At 51.9% G+C, this 25774-nt stretch overlaps 8 protein-coding genes and 2 pseudogenes across 8 annotated transcripts; 5 read left to right on the top strand and 5 right to left on the bottom strand.

The window, feature by feature from the left end:
* Positions 1–1026: 1026 nt before the first annotated feature.
* SAPIO_CDS5453 (putative BCS1 protein) lies at positions 1027–3132 on the top strand (the record flags this gene model as incomplete). The annotated part of the gene is made up of 3 exons (XM_016787781.1): positions 1027–1287; positions 1403–1705; positions 1780–3132. 3 exons carry the CDS (start codon positions 1027–1029, stop codon positions 3130–3132), a joined length of 1917 nt encoding a protein of 638 aa, XP_016642796.1.
* Positions 3133–5597: 2465 nt separating this feature from the next.
* SAPIO_CDS5452 (Hydroxymethylglutaryl-CoA synthase) lies at positions 5598–7297 on the top strand (the record flags this gene model as incomplete). The annotated part of the gene is made up of 4 exons (XM_016787780.1): positions 5598–5657; positions 5745–5847; positions 5943–7021; positions 7160–7297. The coding sequence occupies 4 exons, from the start codon at positions 5598–5600 to the stop codon at positions 7295–7297; spliced, it is 1380 nt and encodes a 459-aa protein (XP_016642795.1).
* Positions 7298–7753: 456 nt separating this feature from the next.
* SAPIO_CDS5451 lies at positions 7754–9259 on the bottom strand (annotated as a pseudogene; the record flags this gene model as incomplete).
* Positions 9260–10091: 832 nt separating this feature from the next.
* SAPIO_CDS5450 (uncharacterized protein) lies at positions 10092–11595 on the bottom strand (the record flags this gene model as incomplete). The annotated part of the gene is made up of 2 exons (XM_016787779.1): positions 10092–10794; positions 10874–11595. The coding sequence occupies 2 exons, from the start codon at positions 11593–11595 to the stop codon at positions 10092–10094; spliced, it is 1425 nt and encodes a 474-aa protein (XP_016642794.1).
* Positions 11596–12371: 776 nt separating this feature from the next.
* On the bottom strand, positions 12372–13618 carry SAPIO_CDS5449 (uncharacterized protein; the record flags this gene model as incomplete). The annotated part of the gene is made up of 4 exons (XM_016787778.1): positions 12372–13043; positions 13103–13416; positions 13498–13504; positions 13586–13618. The coding sequence occupies 4 exons, from the start codon at positions 13616–13618 to the stop codon at positions 12372–12374; spliced, it is 1026 nt and encodes a 341-aa protein (XP_016642793.1).
* An 807-nt stretch (positions 13619–14425) lies between these two features.
* Positions 14426–16572, top strand: SAPIO_CDS5448 (putative kinetochore protein NDC80; the record flags this gene model as incomplete). The annotated part of the gene is made up of 3 exons (XM_016787777.1): positions 14426–16090; positions 16166–16296; positions 16371–16572. 3 exons carry the CDS (start codon positions 14426–14428, stop codon positions 16570–16572), a joined length of 1998 nt encoding a protein of 665 aa, XP_016642792.1.
* Positions 16573–17688: 1116 nt separating this feature from the next.
* Positions 17689–18937, top strand: SAPIO_CDS5447 (NAPE-hydrolyzing phospholipase D; the record flags this gene model as incomplete). Its single annotated transcript, XM_016787776.1, has 2 exons — positions 17689–17864; positions 17938–18937. The coding sequence occupies 2 exons, from the start codon at positions 17689–17691 to the stop codon at positions 18935–18937; spliced, it is 1176 nt and encodes a 391-aa protein (XP_016642791.1).
* A 683-nt stretch (positions 18938–19620) lies between these two features.
* SAPIO_CDS5446 (Vacuolar iron transporter) lies at positions 19621–20685 on the bottom strand (the record flags this gene model as incomplete). Its single annotated transcript, XM_016787775.1, has 2 exons — positions 19621–20191; positions 20318–20685. 2 exons carry the CDS (start codon positions 20683–20685, stop codon positions 19621–19623), a joined length of 939 nt encoding a protein of 312 aa, XP_016642790.1.
* Positions 20686–22666: 1981 nt separating this feature from the next.
* Positions 22667–22897, top strand: SAPIO_CDS5445 (annotated as a pseudogene; the record flags this gene model as incomplete).
* A 385-nt stretch (positions 22898–23282) lies between these two features.
* SAPIO_CDS5444 (Mannosyl-oligosaccharide 1,2-alpha-mannosidase) lies at positions 23283–25210 on the bottom strand (the record flags this gene model as incomplete). The annotated part of the gene is made up of 5 exons (XM_016787774.1): positions 23283–23884; positions 23968–24558; positions 24620–24798; positions 24875–25095; positions 25157–25210. The coding sequence occupies 5 exons, from the start codon at positions 25208–25210 to the stop codon at positions 23283–23285; spliced, it is 1647 nt and encodes a 548-aa protein (XP_016642789.1).
* Positions 25211–25774: the final 564 nt, after the last annotated feature.

Raw genomic sequence — 25774 nt, 5'->3', positions numbered from 1 at the left:
GATTCGGACGCCTTAGGTGCACGATGCTGTGTCTCGATTTTTGCTGCAATCTTGCCATCTTGCCTTTGCGAATCCGCCACGGAACGAGCAGACCGCGAGGTATTGGCGCCCTCGACATAATCAAGGGTATATTTGAGACTGGCTGGGTGGCATGGACATGGACATGGGCATGGGGCATGGGCAAGTGGAAGGGAACAACATCCTGCATCAATTCGTCAATTCGATCCATCTTGGCTGCACTACCTTTGTACATCTCCGAGTGGAGCCGGGTCAGCAGTCAGCCCTTCAATTCCCTCGTTGTTTGTCCAAACACTTTGAACCTCTTCATCCCTTGAAGCTCATGAGACTGGAGACTGCCAGAGCCTGCGCCCGACTCGTGTAACTTGCCAAATTCCATCCCTCCCACAAATTCACAAATCTGACACTCCTATGCAGTTGCTGCCTAATTACGAGGTTCAATGTTGTTGAGACATTGCATTGGGCTTGGGATTGGCCTCGCCCCTCTTCACTAACGTCACTTTTTTACATTTCACATGAACTCTCGCGATGGCCGATGCAACGAACGATGCAAAACAATTGGAAGGATTCACGGCCCCACCCCCGATCAGCGGTCAGGGACAATCATGCCGACATCAAATGCACAATTGCGGATTCAATCTCGCATCACCACTAGGCAGCTGTTTGCGCAGCCCTACCGTTTGCATTGAAATTTCAGTCCGGGTGACTCAATCTAGGCCGTGCTAGCCTGGGAAGCGGTGATACCGACCTGAGTTGTCAATTGGCCGGCATTGCCCAGCGTTCGTCAGCATCAGCGGCCATCTTGGAAGGACCATTCCACGAGGCGATGCAGATCATCCTCTCCTCTTATAAAACCACCCACCTTCTACCTTCTTCAACGTCCATTCGGGTGAGGAATAATCACCATTGGAGAGCCGAGTCCATTGTCGAAACGCCGTGGAGGAGTGGAGCTGCTACGTCGAGATCTTCTCCTCGTCTGCTGCTCTGGAGATCTATCATAACCTAGCCATGACCTCTCTCCCCTCTTGGCTCGGCCAGCCTAGGCCTGCAGCCTCGGGAGACGTGCCCACGTCGTCCCTCGTCGCTCTTTTGGATCTCTTCTTCCCTGGGTTCTCGAGCCTCTCAGACGCCATATTCAAATATCTCGGTCTAAACCTAAATGTTTACATTCCTGTCGTCGTCCTTTTCAGTGGGCTGGCTTTTTCCTGGAGTTACATTAGTGGATACATTTGGAATTTAGTATCCTCCCATTTCATGAGTACTGTCGAGGTACGCCTGTCCTTTTTACCCTTCTCCCCCCCCCCCCCCCCCCCCTCTTCTCCTCTCCTTTCCTTTTTTTTTTCAGTTTTATTTTTCTTCTTCCTAACGACCCGTCTTCTGGTAGATTCGTGTTGATGATGAAATTTACAATATCGTTATGGCATGGGTTGCGGCGCAGAAATTTGCCCAGTCTTCGCGTCGATTCGTGGTTAACACCAACCTATCATCTCGAAGTTGGTTTATATGGAGATGGCGGGATGACGACGAGGACGACGAGGGCGGAGCGAGTGCTTCTACCGAGAAGCATCGCAAGACGCTCTCCTACACCCCTTCGTTTGGAAGCCATGTATTTTGGTACCGGGGAAGGCTCCTTCTCTTTCAAAGGACTCAAAACCGTAACCAAATGTATTTCACGCCTGCCAGTGAGGTAAGTGTGAAGCATCGTGGTGGGGTATCTGGCGAGCTGATCATGGAAGTACTAACTAACCCATACCCGTAAAGAGGGAAGAGATATCAATAGCTTGCTTTGGGAGGAGCCCTTGGATTCTTAAGGAGCTTCTTCTCGAAGCCAAACTAGCATACGTGGAGAAGGACGCGAAGAAAACGTTGATATATCGAGGGACGTTCAAAGGTGCAAGCGCGGAGCCGACTTGGGAGCGAAACATGTCCCGGGATACCCGGCCCCTTTCTACGGTTATTCTAAGTGCGGACACAAAAAAACGGCTTTTGGACGACATGACCGACTATCTCGATCCTGCAACTCGCCGTTGGTATTCGAACAGAGGAATCCCATATCGACGTGGGTATCTTCTCTATGGCCCGCCAGGAACCGGCAAGAGTTCCTTAAGTCTCGCCCTAGCGGGCCATTTCAACCTAAGAATCTACATCGTCAGCCTGAGTTCCATCCATTCCAATGAGGAGAATCTGACTACCCTCTTTTCCGAGCTGCCGCGACGATGTGTGGTCCTGCTTGAGGATATTGACACAGCTGGCCTTACAAATACCCGAGAGCAACCCAAGGCCCCAAACACCCCAACGACGAAGGACCTAGTCTCCACCACCGCTGATCAAGCCCCCGGCGCAGCTCCGAGCCCAGTGCCCGGCCGGCTTTCTCTCTCCGGTCTACTTAATATTCTTGATGGCGTCGCCTCTCAGGAGGGTCGCATTCTAATCATGACCACGAACCACATCGAGAAACTGGATAAGGCGTTGATCCGACCAGGCAGGGTAGACATGTCCATCGAATTTGGCTGGGCCGACCGCGACATTTCGGCATCCATTTTCAATGCCATATACACTGCGCTTGACGCAGATAGCAGCATGGACTCTGATTCTCCTGCGGACGAGGTATCCCGGGAATCCGCGCAGAAGAAAGCCGCTGCTAACGCTGCGGTTTCGGCCTTGGCATCCGAGTTTGCTACGAAAATTCCCCAATATGAGTATAGTCCGGCCGAGATCCAGGGCTACCTTCTCAGATATAAACGAGACCCCGAGAAAGCAGTTCAAAACGTTGAAAAATGGATCATGGAAATGCGAGAACAGAAACGGGTGAAAGCGGCTGGGGATTCCCAAGCGAAGGCAGCCAACACCGCTACTGCGACAAATGTCGACGAAAGCACCGGAACGGGGGAAGAAAAGAGCGAACAAAAGCAGGGCGGGTCGACTAAGAAGTCGGGAGGCGAAGGGCACGAGGACAGCATTCGGGCCGGAAAGGATGGTGATGTACTGTCAGCCGTTGGAACGCCGCAGGTCACGGATGACGAGTCCGATAGCAGCTCGCGAACGGAGTCGAGCATCTCGGAGCCCGTCACACCAACCGAAACTCCGACGGAAACAAGAAGCAAGATAAAATGAGCTTAATATTATCAGTCAATACAGAACCGGATCTTACTTCGTATGTGTGTCGCCAGTAATGACGGTGATGTGAGAAAAGAGCAGGAGACTCGGGCTGGCTACCAGAAAGTCCAAGCCTTCTATTGCTTACACTTCCTTTCCATCCAAAACCGACACTTTCTCAAACAGCAAGACCCGAGACATCCCGACAAATGACCCTCACGACTTGACATACATCGCCATGGGCAGCTAGGGTTAAAGGCTGATCGGCTGTAGGGGCTTAGAGTGGCCGTTTCGTAATCTTTTGTGGAGGGTAAGTCTTTTTCTTGACGTGGAGAGCTCCAGGGAGAGGAGAGCCGAGAGCGGAGTGGTTGATGGAGCCCGACTTGGATGGCCATGAAGATTGGTTTGCGGGCAACCCAAGGTAGCCAGCCTAGCAAGCGTCCCGTCCCACGTTGGGCCCGCAAGCCGATCAATTGTCACTTTTGTCGCGCATCTTGTCTTGACGAAGTACCACACGACAGATCAATGGAGTACCTCGTACATTGCTTCGTAATAGGCAGCCCAGACCCGCACTACCACAGCCGTGTTTCCCCTCAAGTCTGAGCCGGCTGGATGCTGGATGTGATGTTCAAAATGATGCAACTGGGACTGTGGCTCTTAGAACGGTGGCACATTTATGTAATCTTTGGCGGAGCTCAAAGTTACAAGTTACGCCAAAACAATCCAGGAATGGCTTCAGGGGTCAAACAGATTATGATGTAGTGTACCTCAGCATGTGCAATAGTAGTGCCACCCAGCCACGTCCCAGTCGCCGAGTACTTTAGTGTACGAAGTACTGCTCGGGAAGTATTTCGTACACTACTTCTCCTCCGGCGTTTCTCGGTGCCTGCCGAGAAAGCAAAGCTCGGTCCTTCAATGATGGGCGGTTCCTCGTGCCCAAGAACCCAACATTGAACACTTCAAATTTGGCTCTCCCAACCGAACATCGTAGGACACGCCCAGCTGCCCATATGTTATAGAATATAAGAATGTAAATGCTTCATCTACTTCGTGGGCGGGGGTAGAAGTTAGCTTCGTGAAGTAAATCAACTTTATGCCCGTCCCCCAAGAAGCCGCTCCCAAGTTTTGGGGGATCGGGATCCTTGGACGCGATGGCGAATCAAGACCCCAATTGTACACTACTTGTTGGGAAATTCACTGCACGTTGATCTCTTGATTGATGCCATCAACTGCCACCAGGCCCAAATGTTTCTGCCTAGTGTAAGTAGAATCACCCCCCACCTCACCCCCCTCCTTCCCCTTTCCTCATTTTTTTTATCCCCATTCTGCGGGAGGCTCAGGTCGTGGTGGGGTTGAAGGTCCAGGTCAAGAGTGAGACTCTTTTCTCTCCAGCACTTTGCATACCGCATACCACAGAGCGCGGACGTATCTTGCTTCTTTGGAGTCTTCAGCTCTCCGACTGAAGCTTGGCTTTTCACGGTGCATGGTTTTTTGCTTTTCAACCATGAATTTTGTCTATATTGCATACAGCGTTGATAAGGTCTGATGCGCATCAATGAGGGACCCAGCCAGGCAATATGGGTTCCTCAAACGATCTAGGAACTGATCGATCCACTTCCTAGCGTAGCTGTGGATGTAACAGCACAGCACCTCATATTTTAGGTGCGGAGTTACGAGAGCGGATTCGTGGAGGAGCCGTGAAGTGTAGATTGATAATTTCAAGTGCGGAAGTGATGAAGAGGTCTCGGAAACTCGAAACAGAGATTGAGGGTACTTCAATGGATTATTGTTGGCAAGTTCTGCCGGCTGGCGCAGGACTAGTAGCCCTTGCCGTTCAAAGGTAAACCTAACCGTATTAAATCGAGATCATGTACAAAGGTACAGTACATGTGCCACTTGCTTGGATGCATAGCGTACGTTGTCTGGCTGTCGGTAAAGTACGAAGTAGTACACACTACACTCCTTCGTACGCTACCTCAATGGGTAATTTCTCCTGCTTCGCCGGCTGCAGGCAACCCCTCATCAATTGATGTCAATCGTCAAGCCCCTCAACATTCGAGGTTCTCAACTAGTGTAGGCTCCAAGCCAACTAGGACTGATTTGATGTTGTTTCCGGTTCTGGACCGCAGCGATTATCGTTTGAACGGTCAACCTGAATAAACTACATCAATACTTCGTGCATGCCCATCATTGATGTACCTTACCGATGTAACTGGATCCCAGGGTCTTGTCGAGAACGCAGAGCACACTTTTTTTTGCCCTTTTAATTTCATAACAAAAGAATTGCCTCTTCTGTACCTGTGTATGCGCCCGGGAAACGGCGGTGAAATTCCTGCCATAAAGACCCAAGGAGCTCCTGCTTGTCGACTCCCCCAAGCGCTCCTCCACCCCCCCCCTTCGTTCTTGCCCCCATTTTCGATCTCTCGACAATTCATCAAACCTCACTCTGCTCATAACCATATCGTCGCTTTCATCTCACCATCATGACCTCGCGCCCGGAAAATATTGGCATTAAGGCCATTGAGGTCTACTTCCCAAGCCAGGTCAGTCGAACCCCACCGATATCGCACCGTCTAACCTGGACACTGCACCGCGGCGGCTGGAAACTAACCTGCCCCCCCTTGGTGTAGTATGTAGAGCAGAGCGAGCTCGAGAAGTTCGATGGTGTCAGTACCGGGAAGTACACCATTGGCCTGGGCCAGACGAAGATGAGCTTTTGCGATGACCGTGAAGGTTTGTCTCTTCCTCCGATCCCCCCTCCTTTCTTTCCACTGCCCAAGGTTGGGCTGCCCCTCTATTTCGCCAGCGTGTTAACTGTCCGATCTCAGACATCTACTCGTTTTCGTTGACGGTTGTTTCCAACCTACTCAAGAAGTACAATATCGATCCTGCCTCCATCGGCCGACTCGAAGTTGGCACTGAGACACTCCTAGACAAGTCCAAGTCTGTCAAGACGGTGCTGATGCAGCTATTTGGAGATAACACCAACATTGAGGGTGTGGATACTGTGAATGCATGCTACGGAGGCACCAATGCCTTCTTTAACACCATCAATTGGATCGAATCCTCCGCTTGGGACGGTCGTGACGCCATCGTCGTCGCTGCTGACATTGCCTTGTACGCCAAGGGAAATGCCCGCCCCACCGGCGGTGCAGGTGCCGTAGCCCTCCTAGTCGGCCCCAACGCGCCTATCGTCGCCGAGCCTGGCTTGCGCGGAACCTACATGCAGCATGCCTATGATTTTTACAAGCCGGATCTAACTTCCGAGTACCCTTATGTGGACGGCCACTATTCGATTACCTGCTATACCAGAGCTCTCGATGCGGCCTACCGCGACTACGCCAGGCGCGAGGCCTCGAAACTCAACGGCTCCAACGGCTCCAACGGGAATGCGAACGGCGCCTCCGATTCCAAGACTGCGCTCGACCGATTCGACTACCTGACTTTCCATGCGCCTACCTGCAAGCTGGTTCAGAAATCCTACGGTCGCCTTCTATACCACGACTACCTTGCTGATCCTGACAACGCCGCCTTCGCTGACGTGCCCCAGGAACTCCGTGGACTCGACTACGAGAAATCCTTGACTGACAAGGTCGTCGAGAAAACATTTATGGGTCTCTCCAAGAAGAGATTCCAAGAGCGAGTATCGCCAGCTATTCAGGTCGCCACACTCTGCGGCAACATGTACTGCGCCAGCGTCTGGGGTGGGCTCGCCAGTCTAATCTCCTATGTGGATAGCGCCACCTTGGAGGGAAAGCGCATAGGCCTCTTCAGCTATGGATCGGGTCTTGCTGCAAGCTTCATGTCCTTCAGGGTTAACGGCAGCGTTTCCGGGATCGCGAAGGTCCTGGACATCCCCGCGAGGCTAGGCGCCAGGCGCGCTGTCCCACCGGAAGCCTACGACGCCGTAAGTTCTATAACCCCCCCCCCCCCCCCCCCCCCCCCCCCAACAAAACACAAACCTAAAATAAAATGAGCCTCGTTCGATTTTGACTCGCCCGGGCTATACCAATCCGCATGTCTGAGCTAACCCCATGAATTCTAGATGTGTGACTTGCGCAAGAAGGCCCATCTCCAGAAGAACTACAAGCCCGAGGGCGAAGTGTCGACCATCTCGAGTGGGACATACTACCTGGAAAACGTCGATGACATGTTCCAGAGAACCTACTCCATCCAGGCTTAGGGAAAAAGACCCCCCGGTATTGAATTTCTAGGAATCAAGTCTATTTCCCGCGACGCATAATATAGCTTCAAGAAACAGACGAGCTGTTTTTTGCATAGCATTTATACCAATGGCATCGCCGTCATTTTCTGTTCAATGGCACTGCCGATCCATTTCAGCTTTGGTAGTAGTTTTGATCATAGATAGCGTTCCGCCCTCCTCTTAGAGTCGCCCGTATATTGGGCCGACAGTTAATAATACAAAGTTTTATTGGCATAGTAATACAGGGCAAGTGTGGCGATGGGATGAGATCAATGTAATGGGAATTTCATGTCGTTCCCATCTTTCCTGGATGAAAATCAAATAACTTGGACCATGGCAGGAGCTCAGCGAGCTGGGGCTCCGCACTACCTCCGATGGCGGAGCAGCTGTTGAGGGGGTGGCCCTGTCCACAGGGTAGTGAGCCTCATTTCTCCCTCATGTCTCCTTCCACTTTGCATTTCTGTGAAGGTAATAATCCCTGCTCTTAATGCTCTGTCGGATGCCCCAGAACCCACCAATTGGCCAATAGGCCTTCATGGCGTGGCTCCAATGTTTTCCATCTTGCGCTTTTGCTTTTATGTCGACATTGACCTTGTCATAAACGGTTGGCAAAGCAGTTGCGTGGTATTTGGTCCGCAATTCGTCATACCATTGACGGCCATACATCTGCCAGAATTCGTCCTCGGGATAGTAAGCGTGGGCATAGAGCCATTTTCTTCCACCTAGTTCCCGAAGGCGGACTTCCAACTCGCGGTTCTTGGCGGCGAACTGTTCCGGCTTCGAGGGGCCCCAGCCCCAGACGCCGATGTTGATGGCATCAGTATCCTCGTCTGCTAGCCCCACGGTTTGCGGGGTTGACGTGAGGGGATGGAAAGTCGGTGCTTGCGGGCGCTTAAGCGGGCAGAGCCACAGCGGCCAGATGTTGAGGCTGTCCGCCGTAAAATTCACAAACTGGGAGGCGGTCGAGTAAGGAAGGGCAAGATCTTGCACGACGAACCGCGCGGATTCTCCACTTCCGTGGAGAGCGCGATAGAGCATGCGGGTGTGCAAAAAGTCGTCCAGGAACCAACGAGTGTAACGGTTGAATGGCACAAACTTGAAGTAGTCGAATGCAGCTCGGCCAACCCAGAAACCGCCACGGTCATAACGGAACAGATACTCTGCCAGAGGGATGTAGTCCACGGCCGGTTCAGTAGCGTTGCGAGTCTTATCGGCAACATGAAGATAGTACCAAGGATCCCAGGCGCTGCTAAAGGTCTGCACGGGTTTAGCGTCGGGCTTCTCGTCTGTCAGAGTGCCGGTGACGACGACTCCGTGATCTTTGGAGTAGAGAATGCCATCAACGTAGTCGTTCTCCGGATTCCGGATCTGCTCTCGCACCATTTCCACAGCCTCGTCAACGCTTCGAGCGCGCCGGTAAGTTGCCTTGACGTATTTTTTCGCCTCCTTCAACTTGAGCTCTAGGAGGGTTGTAACTCCCAAGGTTCCAAGAGCACCAGCGGCACCGTGAAAGAGATCGGCCTTGTCGGCTCTATTCGCCTTGACCACCTCGCCATTGGCAAGAACCATCTCGACCTCGTTGACGGTGTCGTCAAAGAACCCGTACTTAAAAGAGCTGCTCTCCCCTGCGGTTCCTGCAAATCCACCGCCAGCCGTAATTCCTGGGAATTCCATGATGATGGGTGGGATAAGCCCTTTGGCAAGAGTGGCCTCCACCAGGCGGTCCATTGGAACATTCGGCTCGACCAGAGCGGTGAGATTTGATCGATTCACCTCGAGGACATTGTTGAGCAAGCCGATGTCGACACTCGCGACGCGGTCACGGCGAAGAGGCCGCGTGCTGTTGGTGGAGCCATGGTTGATTCGATATGGGACTTTCTTTTCGAAAAATTGTTTGATGACTGTGGATATTTGCGCCACAACCTTGGAATGGCGCTCCATGGTCGTATTGTTATTCTCTTCACTGCGACTATGCCTCTTACCCCTTGATGACCGCCATTGAGTATCAAGCGTCTATTTTCATGGATGGATGTGGTGTGAGCTGAGGGAGCTAGCTGAGTGAGATGGGTGAGGCGAGAGGTGAGTGTGAGTGTGTTCCAGTTTTTTGGGGTCGATCTCGGAGATTACAATTGTCAAGGTACCTCCAACTGAGCCCCAACCGCAAAAATTTAGTTCCGACCGAGGATCCTTCGGAAAAGGAAAAGGAAAATAAAAATAAAAATAAAAATAAAATGAAATAAAAATTGAAAAATAGAAATGGAAGGAGAACAGGAAGATGTCGGAAAGGAAAGGTAGAGAAGAATAGGAAAGAAAGAGATGAACAGAGGGGGAGCAGAAGGTTTGGCGTATTTCCTCAAACCACCCGCTGCTCACAATCCAGATAGAATTCCCTCGACATATAAACGGTACCTTTGGTTATTGCGATATTACATATAATTGGTGATTTTAACACCATGAATTGATATCGAGTGCAACGGGGCATCAACATCTTATTTGACACTTACGGTCTGCATATTGAAGATCATGATGATACGCTCTTGATAACAGAGCTGTGCACTGAGGTGCAAATGAAGCATGATATTCGACCGAATCAATTCAAGGGAACTGGGCAACCTAAACCCCATCAAACGCTGTGTTCATATGTTCATACACTACGCAGCCGGAAACGAGCCGGACTCAGCCCTCACGCAGTTCGTGATTGGTGATTGATATCCTCCATGCGGCCGAGTCAGGCCATACGGAGTCGACGATTCTTCATACGTGAAGCTGCGGGTCATAATTTGGACGGGGGAGATGCTAGGCGAGCTTTGATCTGTGCCCGGACACGTTCTTGCACCTGTTCCTCCACGAGGTCCTCCGATTCCAGATCGAGCTCAACCTCCTCCAATGTCTTAGCCTTCACCGTGATTGCCTTGGGTGTAATGCTTTCCTGGTTTTCTACTACCGTTCGAATGAATCCAGCCCAGCCATCAAAGCATCGCCTCGCGGCAGGTAGCTTCGTGAGCACCATGGCAAAGCAGTGCGGCATAGCCTCGTATTCCTCAAAGATAACCTTGACGCCATTCTTCTTCAACTTCAGGGCAATGAACTTGTTTTCATCGGCCAGCAGCTCCCAGCCCGTGCTCATGAAAATCGGGGGTGCACCGGTCCAGTCCTGCGCCATGACGAGCGTGACAAGAGGATGGTCAAGAAGATGGTCGTCGGCGTAAAGACTCACTCGAGGTGGTTCTGCCGGCCATGCTTCGCAAGGACGAAATTCGTCTGCCACTTTCGCAGTCATACTGGGTAAATAATCAAACTCCGCATTCCTCTCCCAGGATTGAGAACTGAGAGTAAGGTCCACCCAGGGGGAGCTCAGCGCTGCACCGGCCGGGAGAGGGAGCTCGCGTTCTTGCCCGAACCATGCAATCGTTCGACCCTGCCGCCGGATCTCCAAGATGGTTTGCAACAACGCGAGTGCAAGGTTTCCTCCGGCACTATCCCAAAGCGTGTTAGAGATCTGGGCATATCAAGCAGCGCTGAAAAAATAATGATAGAGGCCACGTAGCTACATACCTGTCGCCAGCGAAGACTATATGTTCCGGCCGCACCGGTTCATGGAAGGAGTTGGGTGGGGGGTATAGAAGGGTCAAGTACGAGACGAGCGCATCCAGGAGGGCCGAAGGGAAGGGGTTCTGTGGAGCAAGGCGATATCGGACTGAATAACATCGGCTCTGGGTAAGTTTTGCCAGCTTTTTGGTCGTCGGTCGATGCGATGATGGGTCTAGGAGGTAGTATGCACCCCCATGCAAGTACAAAATCGTAGTTGCGCTAGAGCATTCTTTCATAAGCTCGTCGTACTTTTCCTTCTCTGTTATGTCGGGGAGAGTAGAGTTCGGTTTCGCTTCAGCTCGGTAGCCGGTCCACTCAGCCTCGACCGGCAGAATATCCGGTCCTCTGGTGGGTGCACGGGAGCCTGCCGCGTCGCTTAAACGATCAATGGCAGAGACCAGTGCATCTCGGACCGCCGTCTCCGGCGGTGGTGGAGCAGTATACTTGCTAACCCATATCCTTCCCTTAATTCCGGGATCTTTCAAGGTAAGCCGTTGTGTTTTCGATATGCTAACCGGACGGTCCGGGGCAAGAAATGATCGGAGGACGGACACGATGATGGCGCTTTGAAGATCCAAGTATCGAGCTGGCTCCGAGAGCCGGAGGATATGCAAGATGGCCACCCGAAGTATTAGAGGAAGCTTCGGAAGTAGCATGAAAAGAAGCTGTATGTTCTCGTTCTCCATCTTCCTCCCCCTTTTTATTTTTCTTTGGGAGAGTGGGAAACTTTTGTTTTGCGAGAGATGGGTCCTGGTCTCTGGAGGGTTGGTTGGTGGTATTGGATGAGAGAAATCACTCGGGGCATGAAGACCTCTCACTCAACGACCGCATGCGGGCTTATACAAGGGAGGTTTGGACCCGGTGAAATGAACCAAAAGCAACAGGAATTATTTGATCCTTCTTAGGACACTAAATGAAGGTGCACGTACTTCGTACAGTACCAATACATTTATTAGCAGATACCACGTAGAAATAGCGTGTCCTGTGCCCCGGACACCACCCCAACCTCGAATCTGGTAAATCCTTGCGGGAGCTGAGGGGTCGTCGGTGTCCGGTGTTCTCGCGGTGTGCGAGCAAAGTCTAACATGGGGATTAAATTCCGACGGAGTCGGGTGGTCAAAATAAGCCGAGGCACACTGACCGAAGCAATGTCCTGTGAAAATTGATGTCCCTTTCCGCACTCCACTGGCGCCGACAAGTTCACTTAGGAGTTTGGAAAGATAATGAACTAATACGAGGAAATGGTAGTACAGAGATTGATACATATCAATTATTGTTGCGTAGGCGTCCCGTCTTGGTTGCGATCGGTGGCGTTCTCCAGTCCACTCATAAACTTGTCCTTCTGTGCTAATCATACATACAAAAAGCTGACCCCGGAACCGAAACAAAAGAAGGTCGAGAAAGCAGTGCCTCACTCGAGGGCGGTATTCGAGTAGGCAGATGGGTAGGAGTTCAACGTCATTCAACTGCTAGCATTGGCTTGAGAGCCAGCCCCTGCATCTGCATCACTCTTGTTGGCCATGGCGAGTTGCCAGGCTGGAATCGATACCTTGCCAGCCGCGTTTCCGCTGGATAGTGGCGACGAGCGACCGCTGGCTTTTGCGACTGGCGCACTCGGTGCCGATGCGACCTCATCAGGCTCCGCGTTCTTTTGTCCGCTGGTGCTAGTATTTGGTTGCTCGACATTGCTGCCGTTAACGTTGCCATTTGTTTGTCGGGATTGCCCGGCCGAACCCGTTGTTGTGATCGTCTGGGTATTCATTCGCGAAATCAGGGTCTTAAGGCTGAGGAGTTCCGTATTGACTTCTTTTAGCCTACTGTCGGCGAGAGTCTTTTGCGCCTCGAGGGCAGCCGGGATGGATTCTTTTAGACTTTGAACCTCGTCTCGAATACGCTGGGCATCGTCCTCGCGTCGTCGGTTTGCGGATTTCAACTCGTTGATGACCGACTCTAGTTCCGATAGAGCAGTATCTAGTCTTTCTGTCCTGTCTTTCTCTGCGGCCTTCAAAGCTTCTGTGTCCCTTGCGAGTTGCTCGACCAAGGCAAACGTCTTGTCAAACTGCTCGGAGATGTCTTTCTTATCTTGCTCTAACCTCTCGGGAGTGGGTGGCGCAATCATGGGATACACGTATCGCTGCGCAGTCGCACATCTGTTAGTCATGTTCGCAGAGGAATTAGCGGCACCTCACGAACCTTTGTTACGGTGTAAAGACCATAACCTAAGCCTCCCATCATTGTCGCCATAATGAACCAATCCCTCCAGTCCCTCCTAGGGACCGGTGGCGGCGGCTGCTGCCATGGATACTGGGCGTACGACGGCTGGTAGTACTGCGGCTGCGACGGCTGCGACGGGCCTGTGTGAGTCGAGGGTGCCAGTTCGGCTGAACCCTGGTAGGCCCCAGCCCGAGCAAGGGCAGCGTCTATCTCCTCCTGAGTGAGGTTCTTGTTGCGCAGGAATGAGATTCGATTCTCGATCGGCGATGACGCCACGCTTGGGTCTTGGAGAACTATCATATCTCGTTAGCGACTTTGTTGTCCATCGTCCTACAAATGCGCCGGCGGGAGCCGGAATCGATGCAGTAACTCACATTGCGCCTATCCACGAAGTTGTCAGCTAAACCAATATCCACCAGTCATAGAAATATGTAATGGTGTCAAAGGAAGGGAGAAACCTACCGCAGAGGCGACGAGATCGTCCCTTATCGCCATGGTTGAGTTCGACGAGATGGAAGGACGAAGATTCAGTTCATCGCCTTGTCTCGTGGTCGTGGTTTAAAGTATTCATAGCCAGGCAGGACAACTTCCGTACGCTACCCCGTATGCCAGCCGAGGCATGACAGCCCCGAGCTCAGACAGTGGAAAATTATCGGCACGTACTCATCGGGCACTGGCTGCAGCACGTGATGGCCTGGGAGAGAATACCAGGTCCGTCTGGGATCTACGAAATAGTGTACAAGGTACCTAGGACATGACCTATGCGCGCTTAAGCAGCATGAAGCACAATTACCCAATCAGTTTGCATTATTGCTTTGTTTACATTCGCCCCAGCAACAGCCCAATCATCGACAATCGCACACGAGCCTTGGGCAGAGATCTTGTCCATCTTGACCAGTCTTTTGCACTCTTGATATCAAGTCGCTCCTCCGTTTCGGCTATTTCCCCCCGAAGAAGATAAAGAAAGAAAGAGAAGAAAAAAAAAAAAAAACAGATCATCCCCACTAAAGGACATTGTCCAGGATGTCGCAAGACACTGGTCTGTGGAGCGTGCGCAGACCTCGCGAGGTAAGTCAACTTTCAATAACTTCCTTCTAGCCTCTCGCAATGCAGACTTTATAGAAGTGTTGGACTGATGATGAGGGGGTTTCACCTTCCTGGTAGACGCTTGGCGGCATAAACTTCAATAATACGAGCATACCACAACCATCTTCGGCGATGAAACGATCAAATCCCGTAGCGAGCGCGCAGTTCTCCAGCAGCCATGGGAGAAGCATGTCGGGACACAGGCAGTCCCTCGCGATGTCTCGTCCAAGCCAGCCATTATTTCAGCGATCGTCTTCGGGAACCAACCTAGCGGACATAGGCCTCTCATCGGTCAAGAGGACATCCTTCCAGACGTCCAAGCCAGCATTCGCGACTGGCGCAATGTCGAGCCGCGCCTCTGCCGATGCAGACAGGAGGAGTAGTGTGTACCGATCGCGCGCTTCTACCGCCGGCCATGTGTCGCACCAGAGTTTCTTCCAGCAAGCTCCCCAGCCCGCCGGCGTTCCTCGTGACCCACGGCCTCTGAAGGATCGATCTTACCAGGCTCGAATCGGGCAAGAACTCTTAGATTATCTTGTCCAGCACAACTTCGAGATGGAAATGAAGCACGTCCTTACCCAGAACATTGTTAAATCGCCGACCCAAAAGGATTTCAATTACATGTTCCAATGGCTATACCACAGAATCGATCCGAGTCATAAATTTCAGAAGAACATTGACCAGGAAGTGCCGCCGATCCTCAAGCAGCTCAGGTATCCCTATGAGAAGAGCATAACCAAGAGCCAAATTGCGGCGGTGGGCGGTCAAAATTGGAGTACTTTTCTCGGCCTGCTTCACTGGATGATGCAGCTCGCCCAAATGCTCGAAGGCTACTCCTGCGGTCGGTATGACGATGCTTGCCTCGAGTCTGGAATTGACGTGAGCGGGGACCGTATTATTTTCGACTTTCTCAGCAAAGCCTACAGAGATTGGTTGGCCATGGACGAGGATGCCGGGGACGAAGATGCGGAGAGGGTTCTGGCTCCTCACGTTCAAGCGATGGCTGTGGCGTTCGAGGAATCAAATTCTAAGTACCTCTCCGAGCTTGAAATGCTAGAGGCGGAGAATGCGAGGTTGCAAAAGGAGATTGAAGATCTGGAGAAGTCCACCCCGGACCCGGCCATCCTCGATAACCATTTCAAGATCATGGAGGAGGACAAAGTCAAGTTTGAGGAATATAATGCTCTGGCCCAACAACGATCGGAGAAGTACGAGAACCGCATCCAGATCCTCCAGGAAGAGCTCGATAAGTTGTCGGAAGAGCTCGGAGAAGTCGAGGAGGAGAGGAGAAATCTACAAAAAGCGGTCGACGATCTCGGAATCAGCATGCAGGATATCGACCGCATGACTGCCGAGAGAGAGCGGCTCCAGAAGGGCATCGAGTCGGCATCACAGCGCCTTGATGATATCAAGAAGAAAGTGGCCGAGAAAGAATCGGAAGCCAGCAAAAGACTCGACGAGCTTGAACGCATGGTGGACAAGTACAACACTCTTGCGTACCAAATTGCGCTTATTCCCGCCGCTGCCGTTAACGCGAACGGTAATGACTACGAGCTCCGCCTCACAGTCAACGACGGGCCGGATTTCACTTCTTCGCAGCTAAACGGGTCGAACTCGAGCGACAGATTATTAGCCGACCCAACTTCCGGCTATCAGCCTGCTCATATTCTGAACCTCGACCTCCGCGGTCAGGTCAGGAACAGCCTAGTTTCCCTTAAGAAGGAGATTTCTGAGAGACGCAGCGTTGCGATGGACGTCATGATGAAGGACCATGATCTCCTCGACGGCATTAAGGAGGCTATCGAGGACAAACGCAATGAGGTTGAAGCACTAGGCCATCGCGTACGGGCTGCTGAGGAAGAATACGAAAAAACCAAGGAGGTAAGAGCTTGGTTTCCTACTCCATCTTTTTGCGCCCAAAGTTTGGGGCTCCCTTAGCTAACTTGTCAACATTAGGTTACCACTGCCCAAAAGCTCAACTCCGACGCTCAGATCGAGAAGATGGAGAAGGAGCTTGCCAAAATGCGTGCGGGTCTGACGGAGTCCGTCCAGCTGATGGAACAGAGGGAGATGAACACAAATATCGAGTGAGTATTTTGTCTTGAGAGCAGTTTCGAATACGACCGTAAATCCAATCATGACTAACAGGAACGAACGTTAGATACGAGCAACTCACCGTCCGGGCAAACGCCTTGAGGGAAGAGCTTCACACGGAGATCGACCGAATTCTAAATGACGTCATCAAGTTCAAGATTCATATCCAAAAGAACTTGGATGACTACGAGGGCTTTGTAGCTGATGAGCTGGAAAAGGAATTGGGCAGTGACGAGATGGGGGAAGATACCCGCGCTTTGGATTTGTGAGAGGCTATGTCAAGGGCAGTGCCCGGCGACGTAGAACCGGCCGCGAGACGGATGCATGATGGATTAATGACCCCGGAGTAACGGTTAGTCGGCGGTAGGGTTGCTCTTCTACGGACGGAGTTTGTGTTATGGCGGACTTCTAAATCTGGAGATGTGTAGCGAACTTGGACAATGTTGAATTCTTTTCCATTTATTCTTCCAGAACAGCAGCCTTGGTCGAAGTCTCTAATCGCTACGGCGATAGACTCAATTTCGGCGTTTGGGCCTCTAATATGCTGTAGCTGTGAATGAGACGCTGAGGCCGAGGACGGTTACTCATTGTCCGTCGGAGTGATGACCGCTTGCTGCGAGGCACTGGGTGACGCGTTGGATGGTTGTTTGACAGCCGCGGACTTGCCGGCTCGAGTGCCACGTCATTTCATGAACAGGATTTCTTTCGACAGTCAAGAAGGATGCATCGCAGGCAACAACACTTTCTCTCGTATCCGCGCGTATACCAGGCCGCCGGCCTAATTTGTATGCCGGTGCGGTCCATCGACTTAACTCCGATCCCCGATTCTTAATTCCCAATGCGATGGCTACCTCGTAGATTGAATCTTGTTTTATTAATAACAATAATTTTCTACCTGCGAAATTTGAAGACAGTCAGCGCAATACCTTGCGAATGACGCGTGGTGTCCAGGTACACTTTTAGTCCGAGTTGTGGCGGACTTGTACTTGTACACTCGTTGCATTTGAATCGATCTTTAATGGGCAGAAAGAGGAGCTTAAACTCCGACCAAGGGAACAGTCTTAATTCCTAGCCAGTCAAGTCTTTGGAAGCTTACACTCAATCTTCCGCCCCCTCCTGTGTTACCCATCTCTCCGCAAGCACACTATTATCCTCATTCATCGTCTTGGAGGACCACTGGTCCTAGTCGTGGTAGCGATTCGGTAGGGCTTTTACACGTAGTATTATATATATTACATAGTAGCCCGGACGAGATTCTGGGCGCTATCATGCATCAAGCTCTGTCGTATCTTCGACTCCTTCTCCCATCCAGAATCCCCCCAATCTCGGCGCAAAGCATCAAGCAATTATTCATCCCTTCCTTGTCCAGCGCGAGCCTACCGAGAATGGCGACGTACACCCAAACGATCACCAAGGTAGCCGATTCAGCCTCCGTGCCCGAGGAAGCCGTCTCGAAGCCCCATCATGTCCTCAACGGCGGACATCTAATCAAATTCCGCAATCCCTACCCGTCGTGGGGTCCGGGTATTGGCCTGCTGAATATCCTGCGAGTCATGCTCAAGTAAGTCCCCGACTGGACCTTGCCTGCCGAACAGTTCCAGCGTCCGAGACAACTGATCCGTGGGTGGTGCCAGGGCGCGCTTCGCGGGAGAACTCCAACCCGTCGTCACTACTCCCCCAACCGTCCCCGTCCTCAAGCCTACATTCCTACCCGACCGCACCGCGTCGGACCAGCTTCGTGCAACCTGGCTTGGCCATTCATGCTACTACATCGAGTTCCCCTCTGGTCTTCGAGTCCTCTGCGACCCTGTCTTTGAGGACAGATGCTCGCCCTTTAGCTTCCTTGGCCCGAAGCGGTATACGGAACAGCCCTGCAAGCTCGCCGACATCCCCGCCGTCGACGCAGTGCTCATCAGCCATAGCCACTACGACCATCTCTCCCACCCGTCGGTCCTCGAGGTGAAGAAGCGACATCCCAATGTACACTTCTTCGTCCCGAAGGGACTTGAAAAGTGGTTCAACAAGGTCGGCATCAACTCTGTTACGGAACTCGATTGGTGGGAGGACGTTGAATTTTCCTTGACCGTGGACGGTAAAGAAGGCGACGATTCTGGCGAACCTAGGACTATCTCGGCCAGGATATCATGTACGCCGGCTCAGCATTCGTCGGCGAGGGGCTTGTTCGACAGGGACAGGACGCTTTGGTGCTCATGGGCCGTCAAGTCCGGCGGCAAGTCCCTCTGGTTCGCCGGGGATACCGGATATCGCGCTGTGCCCTATCTGCCCAGGGCCATTGACGACTACGGTCCAGACTATGCGGATCTGCCGCGCTGTCCCCAGTTCAAGCAGATTGGCGAGCATCGCGGCCCCTTCGACCTCGGTCTTATTCCCATCGGCGCCTACTATCCGCGTGCCGCCTTTTCGCCCATGCACATTAACCCCTACGATGCGGTCGAGATCTTCCAAGAGACCAAGTGTGCCAATGCCATGAGTATCCACTGGGGTACTTGGGTACTTACGTCGGAGGAGGTTCATGACCCTCCCAAGCAGTTGCGGGAGGCACTCAAGAAAAAGGGCATTCCCGAGACTGGCGTGTTCGACATTTGCGACATTGGTGAGAGCCGCGAGTTTTGAGACTCAACAAAGGTCTATTACGTGTTCTCTAGCAATAATCGGTGTATTGTGTAAGATAATGGGGTAGATCAGAGCGCTGGTCCTTTTCTTCATTTTTTTTTTGGTCTTTTATTTCATTTTTAACTTTCGGATCAATCCATATTTCGCTCCCTTCAAGGGCACACCAGACACGCGCACTTACGTACTTGATTTATCCATCAATGATGTGATACTTGATTAAAGAAGAGTGTCGATGGCCTCTTCCAAAGAGAGGATGTATAGACGATTGCCCCTATAATTTTTGATAACTAAACTGAAGGGCGTCGGGGAATACATGAGGATTTTCTGAATCTCTCGCCGACTTGCTCTTCTATTTTGAGGGGATGCAAGAATAACCACCATCGATGCTTGAAACATGTCAATCAACCAACCCCTTTTTTTTTCCTGCCTAAAACCACGCCTATCCTCTTCCCTGCCATATAATCAGGAAGCATGCTCGCCTCGCGGTGGTATCACGCTGAATCTATGCATCATATCATAAAGAGAGAAAGGAAAGAAGAAGAAAACAAGAGAGGGGGCAACAGAGTTGAGAAGGGGGAAACACCATGCCGTAAATGCGCCGAGAAACCACAAGGAAAAAGAAACAAAATCAAAATGGAAATGCCGCTATGTGAGAGACGTGGCCGGGCGAGGTTGGGGCGCGACTACAACTGATTGTCCCCCACGGGCACGAACTGTGCCGCTCGACCGCCAAAGATGGCGCCATCGCTTGAATCTGAGATGTGGTTGAAGGCCATCACAAGACCCATGGCAGAGCCCGCAGCGACGCCGCCAATCACGACCATCTGCAGACCGCCGTAGATGCCCTGCAAGACACGATGGGCTCCGCGCCAACCGCAGACAACGCAGGTCTTGACGTAACCGAAGACAAAAAGGGCCAGGGCCATGACGCCGACGGAGATGTAGAGACCGTGGAAGACCTGGTCGACGAAGAAGTAAGGAAGGAGGGGGATGAAGCCTCCGAGGAAGTAGCCCATGGCGATGGTGAAAGCGGAGGTGAAGGCGCGGTTCGTGGGGGGCTCGAGGGAGCAGTGGTGGAACTGCATGAGGAAATCAACGACCTTGGGGGACGCGGCCAAGTGGTCGACGAGGCTCTCAAGGTCGGATCGATCAAGCTCGAAAGGCTTGAATACGTCACGGATGTCAGAATGGACGGAAACCGGGTCGTTTCTGACCATGGCTTCCGTGTCAGCCCGTGTCTCGCGGTAGGAAGCACTATGGCCGTCAGGTGTTAGCAAAGCTTACGATCTTCTCAACGGAGGAATTGGCTCGAGACACAGCTGGATGCTAGAGGTTGGTGGGAGTGGGTGAAGGGAGGACAGGGAGACGAAAAATACTTACGCCTCGCTTTTGGCACCGAGGTATCCTCCGAGACCCATCGACAACGCTCCGGCAATGAGCTCAGCGAAGCCTCCATAGATAACGACCTTGGTGTCCCCGAGAGCAGACAAGCCAGCGGTCAAGGCAAAAGGAACGGTGAGGCCATCCGAGAGTCCGATAGTAGCATCCGAGATGATGCGAGGATCGATCTTGCTCTTGGTTTTACCACCGCCGCCACCCTTAGGGTTTAGTGATTCAATATCGGATTCAATTATTGTGTCAGCGGCTGAGGAGCGGCGGTTGTTATCCGGTCGCTCGCCATCCGTAGGGGGCGTAGGAGTGCCGGCCGGGGCGCCAAAGATGGCCGTCTTCAACAAGGCCACCGACATGATTTGGATCAGGCGTGACTGATGGATGTTTTGGAATGAGAGAACGAGCGGCGGATCCTTCAAGTGGGAGAGACAAGTACGTCTCCGGTCCTCGATGGCAATGCCGTGGGACAAAGGACGGGGTTTGCAAGGGATGATGGATGTGTGATGGATAAGAAGAGATGAGAAGAGAATGTTTGAGAGGTGTAGAGGAGAAGAAGAGAGAGCTTCTGAGTATGGCAACGGACAAGAAATCAAATCTAGAGGTAGGTGCACTATGTATATGAGTATATGGGCATAGGAGTATGTGAGAATAACACAAAAAGAGAAGAGAGTAGAGGAGGCAGATGCACAGAAGTTCCTCGTGGGATGGTATGTCACTATAAAGACAGGCAAGGCAAGATGCAGGAATGATAATGAACCAGATTTGATGCTGATGTTTGGTCAGCAGGGAAACGAGAAGGAAGGGAGGTAGGTAGATCCAGTATCCATCGTCTCCGCCATGTTAGTGAGTTCCGTGTTAGTGACCAATCTTGCTCAACATGCTCATGTTAGTGGATTGGAAAAACTACAAAGTACAGGATGATTGCCCCTGCTGCATGCACCTTGACCCTTGTCCACGTTCCAAAGCCTGCATCAAAGCTTGCATCCAAGATGGCATCTGAGCAGTTGTTGTGAAGTCCGCAAATAGGAAGAAGACCGAATGGGTCAGCAAGATTAGCGAGAACTCTATTGGCTTAGACCCAGGAACGGAGCTGCCTCGCCGGCATGCACGGGTCCGTCCTCTTTTGTGGATTGAACACTATTACTTTAGCTCAATCAGACTCTGCTAAATTTTGGGGTATTCCGGAAATGTCTATGAAGTACTTCGTAGAGCAGTACAATTGTAAACACTGCTTGAGCTTGCCTGTGCTTTCTTTTTGTTTCTCCTCTGAGTACTATGTACCAAGATGGAGTGCTTTGTGGATACTTGAAGGTGATACATCAATGTACTTTGCCATAGGAAGTAGATGTCCTCAGTACCTTAACACTGTGAGATTCAATGGCAACTGGAGTATTTGGAGTACTAGACTTCTAAGTATCCGAGTATCATCATTGATGTCCTATATACTTGAGCTTGTTCTATTTTCACTTTTGTTTGTTCTCATTTAGGCCGATCCGAATTGCGGTTCGTATGCCCTCGAGTCTCTACGAGCAAAGGCTCTTCGCATTTGATGGGTTACTGTGTTTCATTGAAACCCATAGATCTGGTTGAAATTGATAAGTACACTCTCTTTGAGAACGACGGAGGAGAGAAGACTGTGTAAGATTACATTAACAATTGAATTGAACTGATCAAACGTATCTAATCTACGACATTGTGTCGTGGAAGATATGACTTTTGGTAACAAGAGGTATTCTAGCGAGGCTCTTAGCTATCATCGATTGATCTATTAGGCCTGAGCACAGTTGGGGGACTGAGGTGGCCTGGGCAGCGGCAAGAGGGAGCCCGCCCACTAATACTGAGCACTGAGTATTTCCCAGGCAGCAGAGCCGCCACTCAATCGGACTCGAGGCGTGACTCGATTGGCGCTGTCCCTCGTCGTCACCAAGTGGCAAAAGGATGTCGTACTTCGCAGGTCGAGCAAATTGATTGCTCAATTGTTGCGATGCAGGCCGTCGACGATTGACGTAATCATCGCAGGTTCGCCGTAGGCGCACATTTGCAGGGACCTATAAGAACAGCTCCAATTCTAATTCCCCGCGATCGCCTCTACTCCGTACAGCCTCTACCCCCTCCTCACACCTTCCATACACTTCTGCACTTGTATCCTCCTCACCAAGTCCTGACCTAAATTCCCGAGTCCGACACAACCACTGCCGTCATCTCCGAACTTGCGGAGCTAAGACACTTTGAAAGCTATTCATCGTTGTTCCCGCTCCCCATCCCACTCTTATCCGAAACCAACCCATCCACTAGCACCCCTCTCTCTCTCACCAAAAAGACACAAAAATCGCAACAATGGCCGAGCCTCGTAGCGAGTCCGTGTCCAAACATAACTCCGGAGGCGACGAGAGCCACCAGCAACAGTCGAACATCAGTGACTCTACCTCCACCTCTCGCCCTACGGGTGCCGGCGTTGACACTGGTGCTGGGTCGACGCGGCCCAAGACCGAGGCCGAGAAGGAGGCTGATCGTCTCTATGAAGAGGCGATAGAGGAGGAATATGCCAAGCGGGAGGGTGGTGCGTAAAAGGATTAGGATGACACCACATTCCTGAGAGGGGAGAGAGAGTGTGTGTGCGCGTCCCTGCTCCAAAGTACCGTGATGGCTCTCTGGGGAGTAGATTAGTTTATCTGGAGAGTCTTCTTACAGACGAGGCTCATGGACGCTAGTACTGCCGCAAAACTTATTATAAAAAGGAACAATCTCCACTCGACACATTCCCTAGCATTACACTTTCCTGCTTGTATAAATGTCCTCGACGGGACTGCTTAAAAATATATATATATATATATATATATAAAAGTATTCCCGAAATCACCGAAATCCCCGGTAAGCTTCCGCCACCCCTCGTCGATTTGACGCGCCGCCGTCCTTGTTAGCTTCGTCCGCATCCTCCGTTTAGCCCTCTGCTTCATCTCCTCCTTCGTTTACCTGTTCCTTCGAACACCCTTATTGGATGGGCCTCAGTATTATACACAAAAAGATCGCCGCCGTCCCTCTTCACCTGGACGTCAGAATCATCTTCTAATATAAGATAGATGTACTTCAAAACCTCGGAAAACCAAAAGCTTTCCTGGAAATCGTAAAACACCGGAGCTCCAACCGTTAGCTGCACATCGGCTATCGATGAGACCCCGCTGCCGACCGAGCATGTATTGTTAATCTTCACAAATGCATCCCACGCCCATTTCCTGTACATTTCGTCCCCCGTAGCTCTATATGCGTAGTAGTAGCTCTCGATCACCTCCGGCCGCAACGAGTACTGCGGGCTTACGATCCAGAACCCCGCCTTTTCATAAAAGTCGGCGTACTCCTCGGGCGGTGGAGAGTTGTTCGGTGCGTCGGGTGCCGTGGCGTTGTCCTGCCACGTGAAAAGCTCCGGCCCGATCCCCGTCGTCGTCTGGATGTAACTCTCGCGACAGCCCGCCGTCAATTCGAGGCCAAAATTGACGTATCGTGGTTCGTCGAGCACGAGACCCCCGAGGATGAAGTTGCCTCCCTGGAAGCACGCCACTAATCACCCGAGTTAGCTAGATGAGACCAGCCGACGTACCCTCGTCGTCAATGTCTAACTCGTAACAACGGGCGATTCTTACAGTGGCCACTGTAGAAGAAAAGGGTTTCCCCCAAATACATGGATAGAAATGTCAGGTCCGGTCTGGTCGTCGGGTGGGATGCTAGATGCTTCATGCTTGATTCCACTGCGAGGACCCACCGATCTTTATATGATTCAAACCGAACCGGATCGTAGATGTACGTTTTGATGAGATACTCATAAAAGCTGTCAGTCCCGCCGTTCCACCCGCCCATGGCGTCCACGAACGTGCCATTGTCCACCCATACTCGACTACCCACCAAGCCGGGGAAAGGTTCAAGTTCAGGCGGTTGCGGGTCAAGGAGATATGCCTGGGCTCTCTTGGCTAATTCTCCATACTCCCTGTTCCCTGTGAGGTCACTGAGACGTTCCCATTCGAGGACCAGCGAGCCGACCGTCGCAACCCAGTTGTCCGGAGTTCCTTTCCTCCGAGGCTCCGGGTCAAAGATCAAGTCGTTGTCCGGCACGCCGCTGGGGGTATCAAAAGCAACTTTGATGAGGTCTGCAACTCTGATGGCTTGTTCTAGTAAGTTATCGACAGCTTCTTTGCTTGGCGCCATGTCCTTATATGGACCACGCAGCAGGTCATACCCTAGAGCCCAAATTAGGAGTCGTTTTCGGCTTTTGTACCCGATAGTGTCGGGGACGCAAACCTGAGAGTAGACCACCAATATAGCGGATGGTTGTTTCGAATAACGAGACCTCCGTGCTTGTCGTTCCGAAGTCGATGGTCGGGATAAACTTGAGAATATGTCCCACGGCTTCCGTCTCACCCATAATGATAGCTGTGCTCAGAGCATCCACTGCGCTGGCTCCCCAGCCATTCCTATAACTTAATAAGTTTCCCGAAAACATGGCAAAACCGGTGTTTCTACTCTCTGGTCTCTTGTTCCGAGGATAGTCCTCACCTATCATCAAAGGAGCCGTTCGTGGCAGGCCTCAAGCTATCGTGGCCCCAGGCATACTCACGATACCCGTCCCACGTCCTCTTGAATACTTCCCGAACAGCTTCAATCTTGTCATTTGCTGCTGTGTTAGTGATAAGGGCGGCCAGAGGCAGCCATGTTGCCTGAAGCCTCATAGCATCAGCCGCCCGACGCGTGGAGAAGGATGACTGGTGCCCTTGGGCCTGGTAAGGGAAGCGGTATTGAGGCCCGGGGGCGAACGAAAGTAAGGGCCCGCCTATATACAATGGGCCGCCCCGCAAAGTTGATAAAGATCGAAGGTGTGCCCACGTGAAGCATCGCTTGAGGAGACTTCAGGTCAAGGACGTGTTGGGAGGGCGTATGCAGGCTATAATTCCCTTCACACCCTCATCTCCGAAGGAGCAGTTGGAATACCCGGAAAAGCCCTCACTGATCCGTGGAGCAGAGCTCGCCCCGAATATATTGGTGCGCAGGTGACAGCCCGCTAACACGCCGGCCAACAGGTTTCAAGGAACTTTGAACAACCCGGGTGGGGGCGAACGTGGCTTTCACTCTCCGCACGCACCAAAATAAACAAACGGCCTGGTTCACATACATCCCAAGACCGATCTCATCTATCCCTTATCCCACACGCATTCCAAGGGCGGGTCGTAATAATCCGGAAGCGAGGGCATCATAGCTAGGTAGACCCGGGTAACGGGGAACGGCGGAGCGAAAGTAACCACAGACAACCAGCCAAGCAGCCTTTTTCCAGCATTTATCGAGAATGCGTGCAGAACATGGTCCGTCCTCGAAATGGAAGCCAAGCAGCGGCCGGTAGTTTAAAGGTGTGTTAGGGATCTCATGCTATTTAATTATTGGCTTAATTGCTCGATCGGCGGG

This window comes from Scedosporium apiospermum, assembly GCF_000732125.1.
Source record: "Scedosporium apiospermum strain IHEM 14462 chromosome Unknown SEQ_SAPIO_0098, whole genome shotgun sequence".
In the NCBI taxonomy this organism is placed as follows: domain Eukaryota; kingdom Fungi; phylum Ascomycota; class Sordariomycetes; order Microascales; family Microascaceae; genus Scedosporium; species Scedosporium apiospermum.
This window is presented reverse-complemented; position numbering and strand designations above follow the sequence as displayed.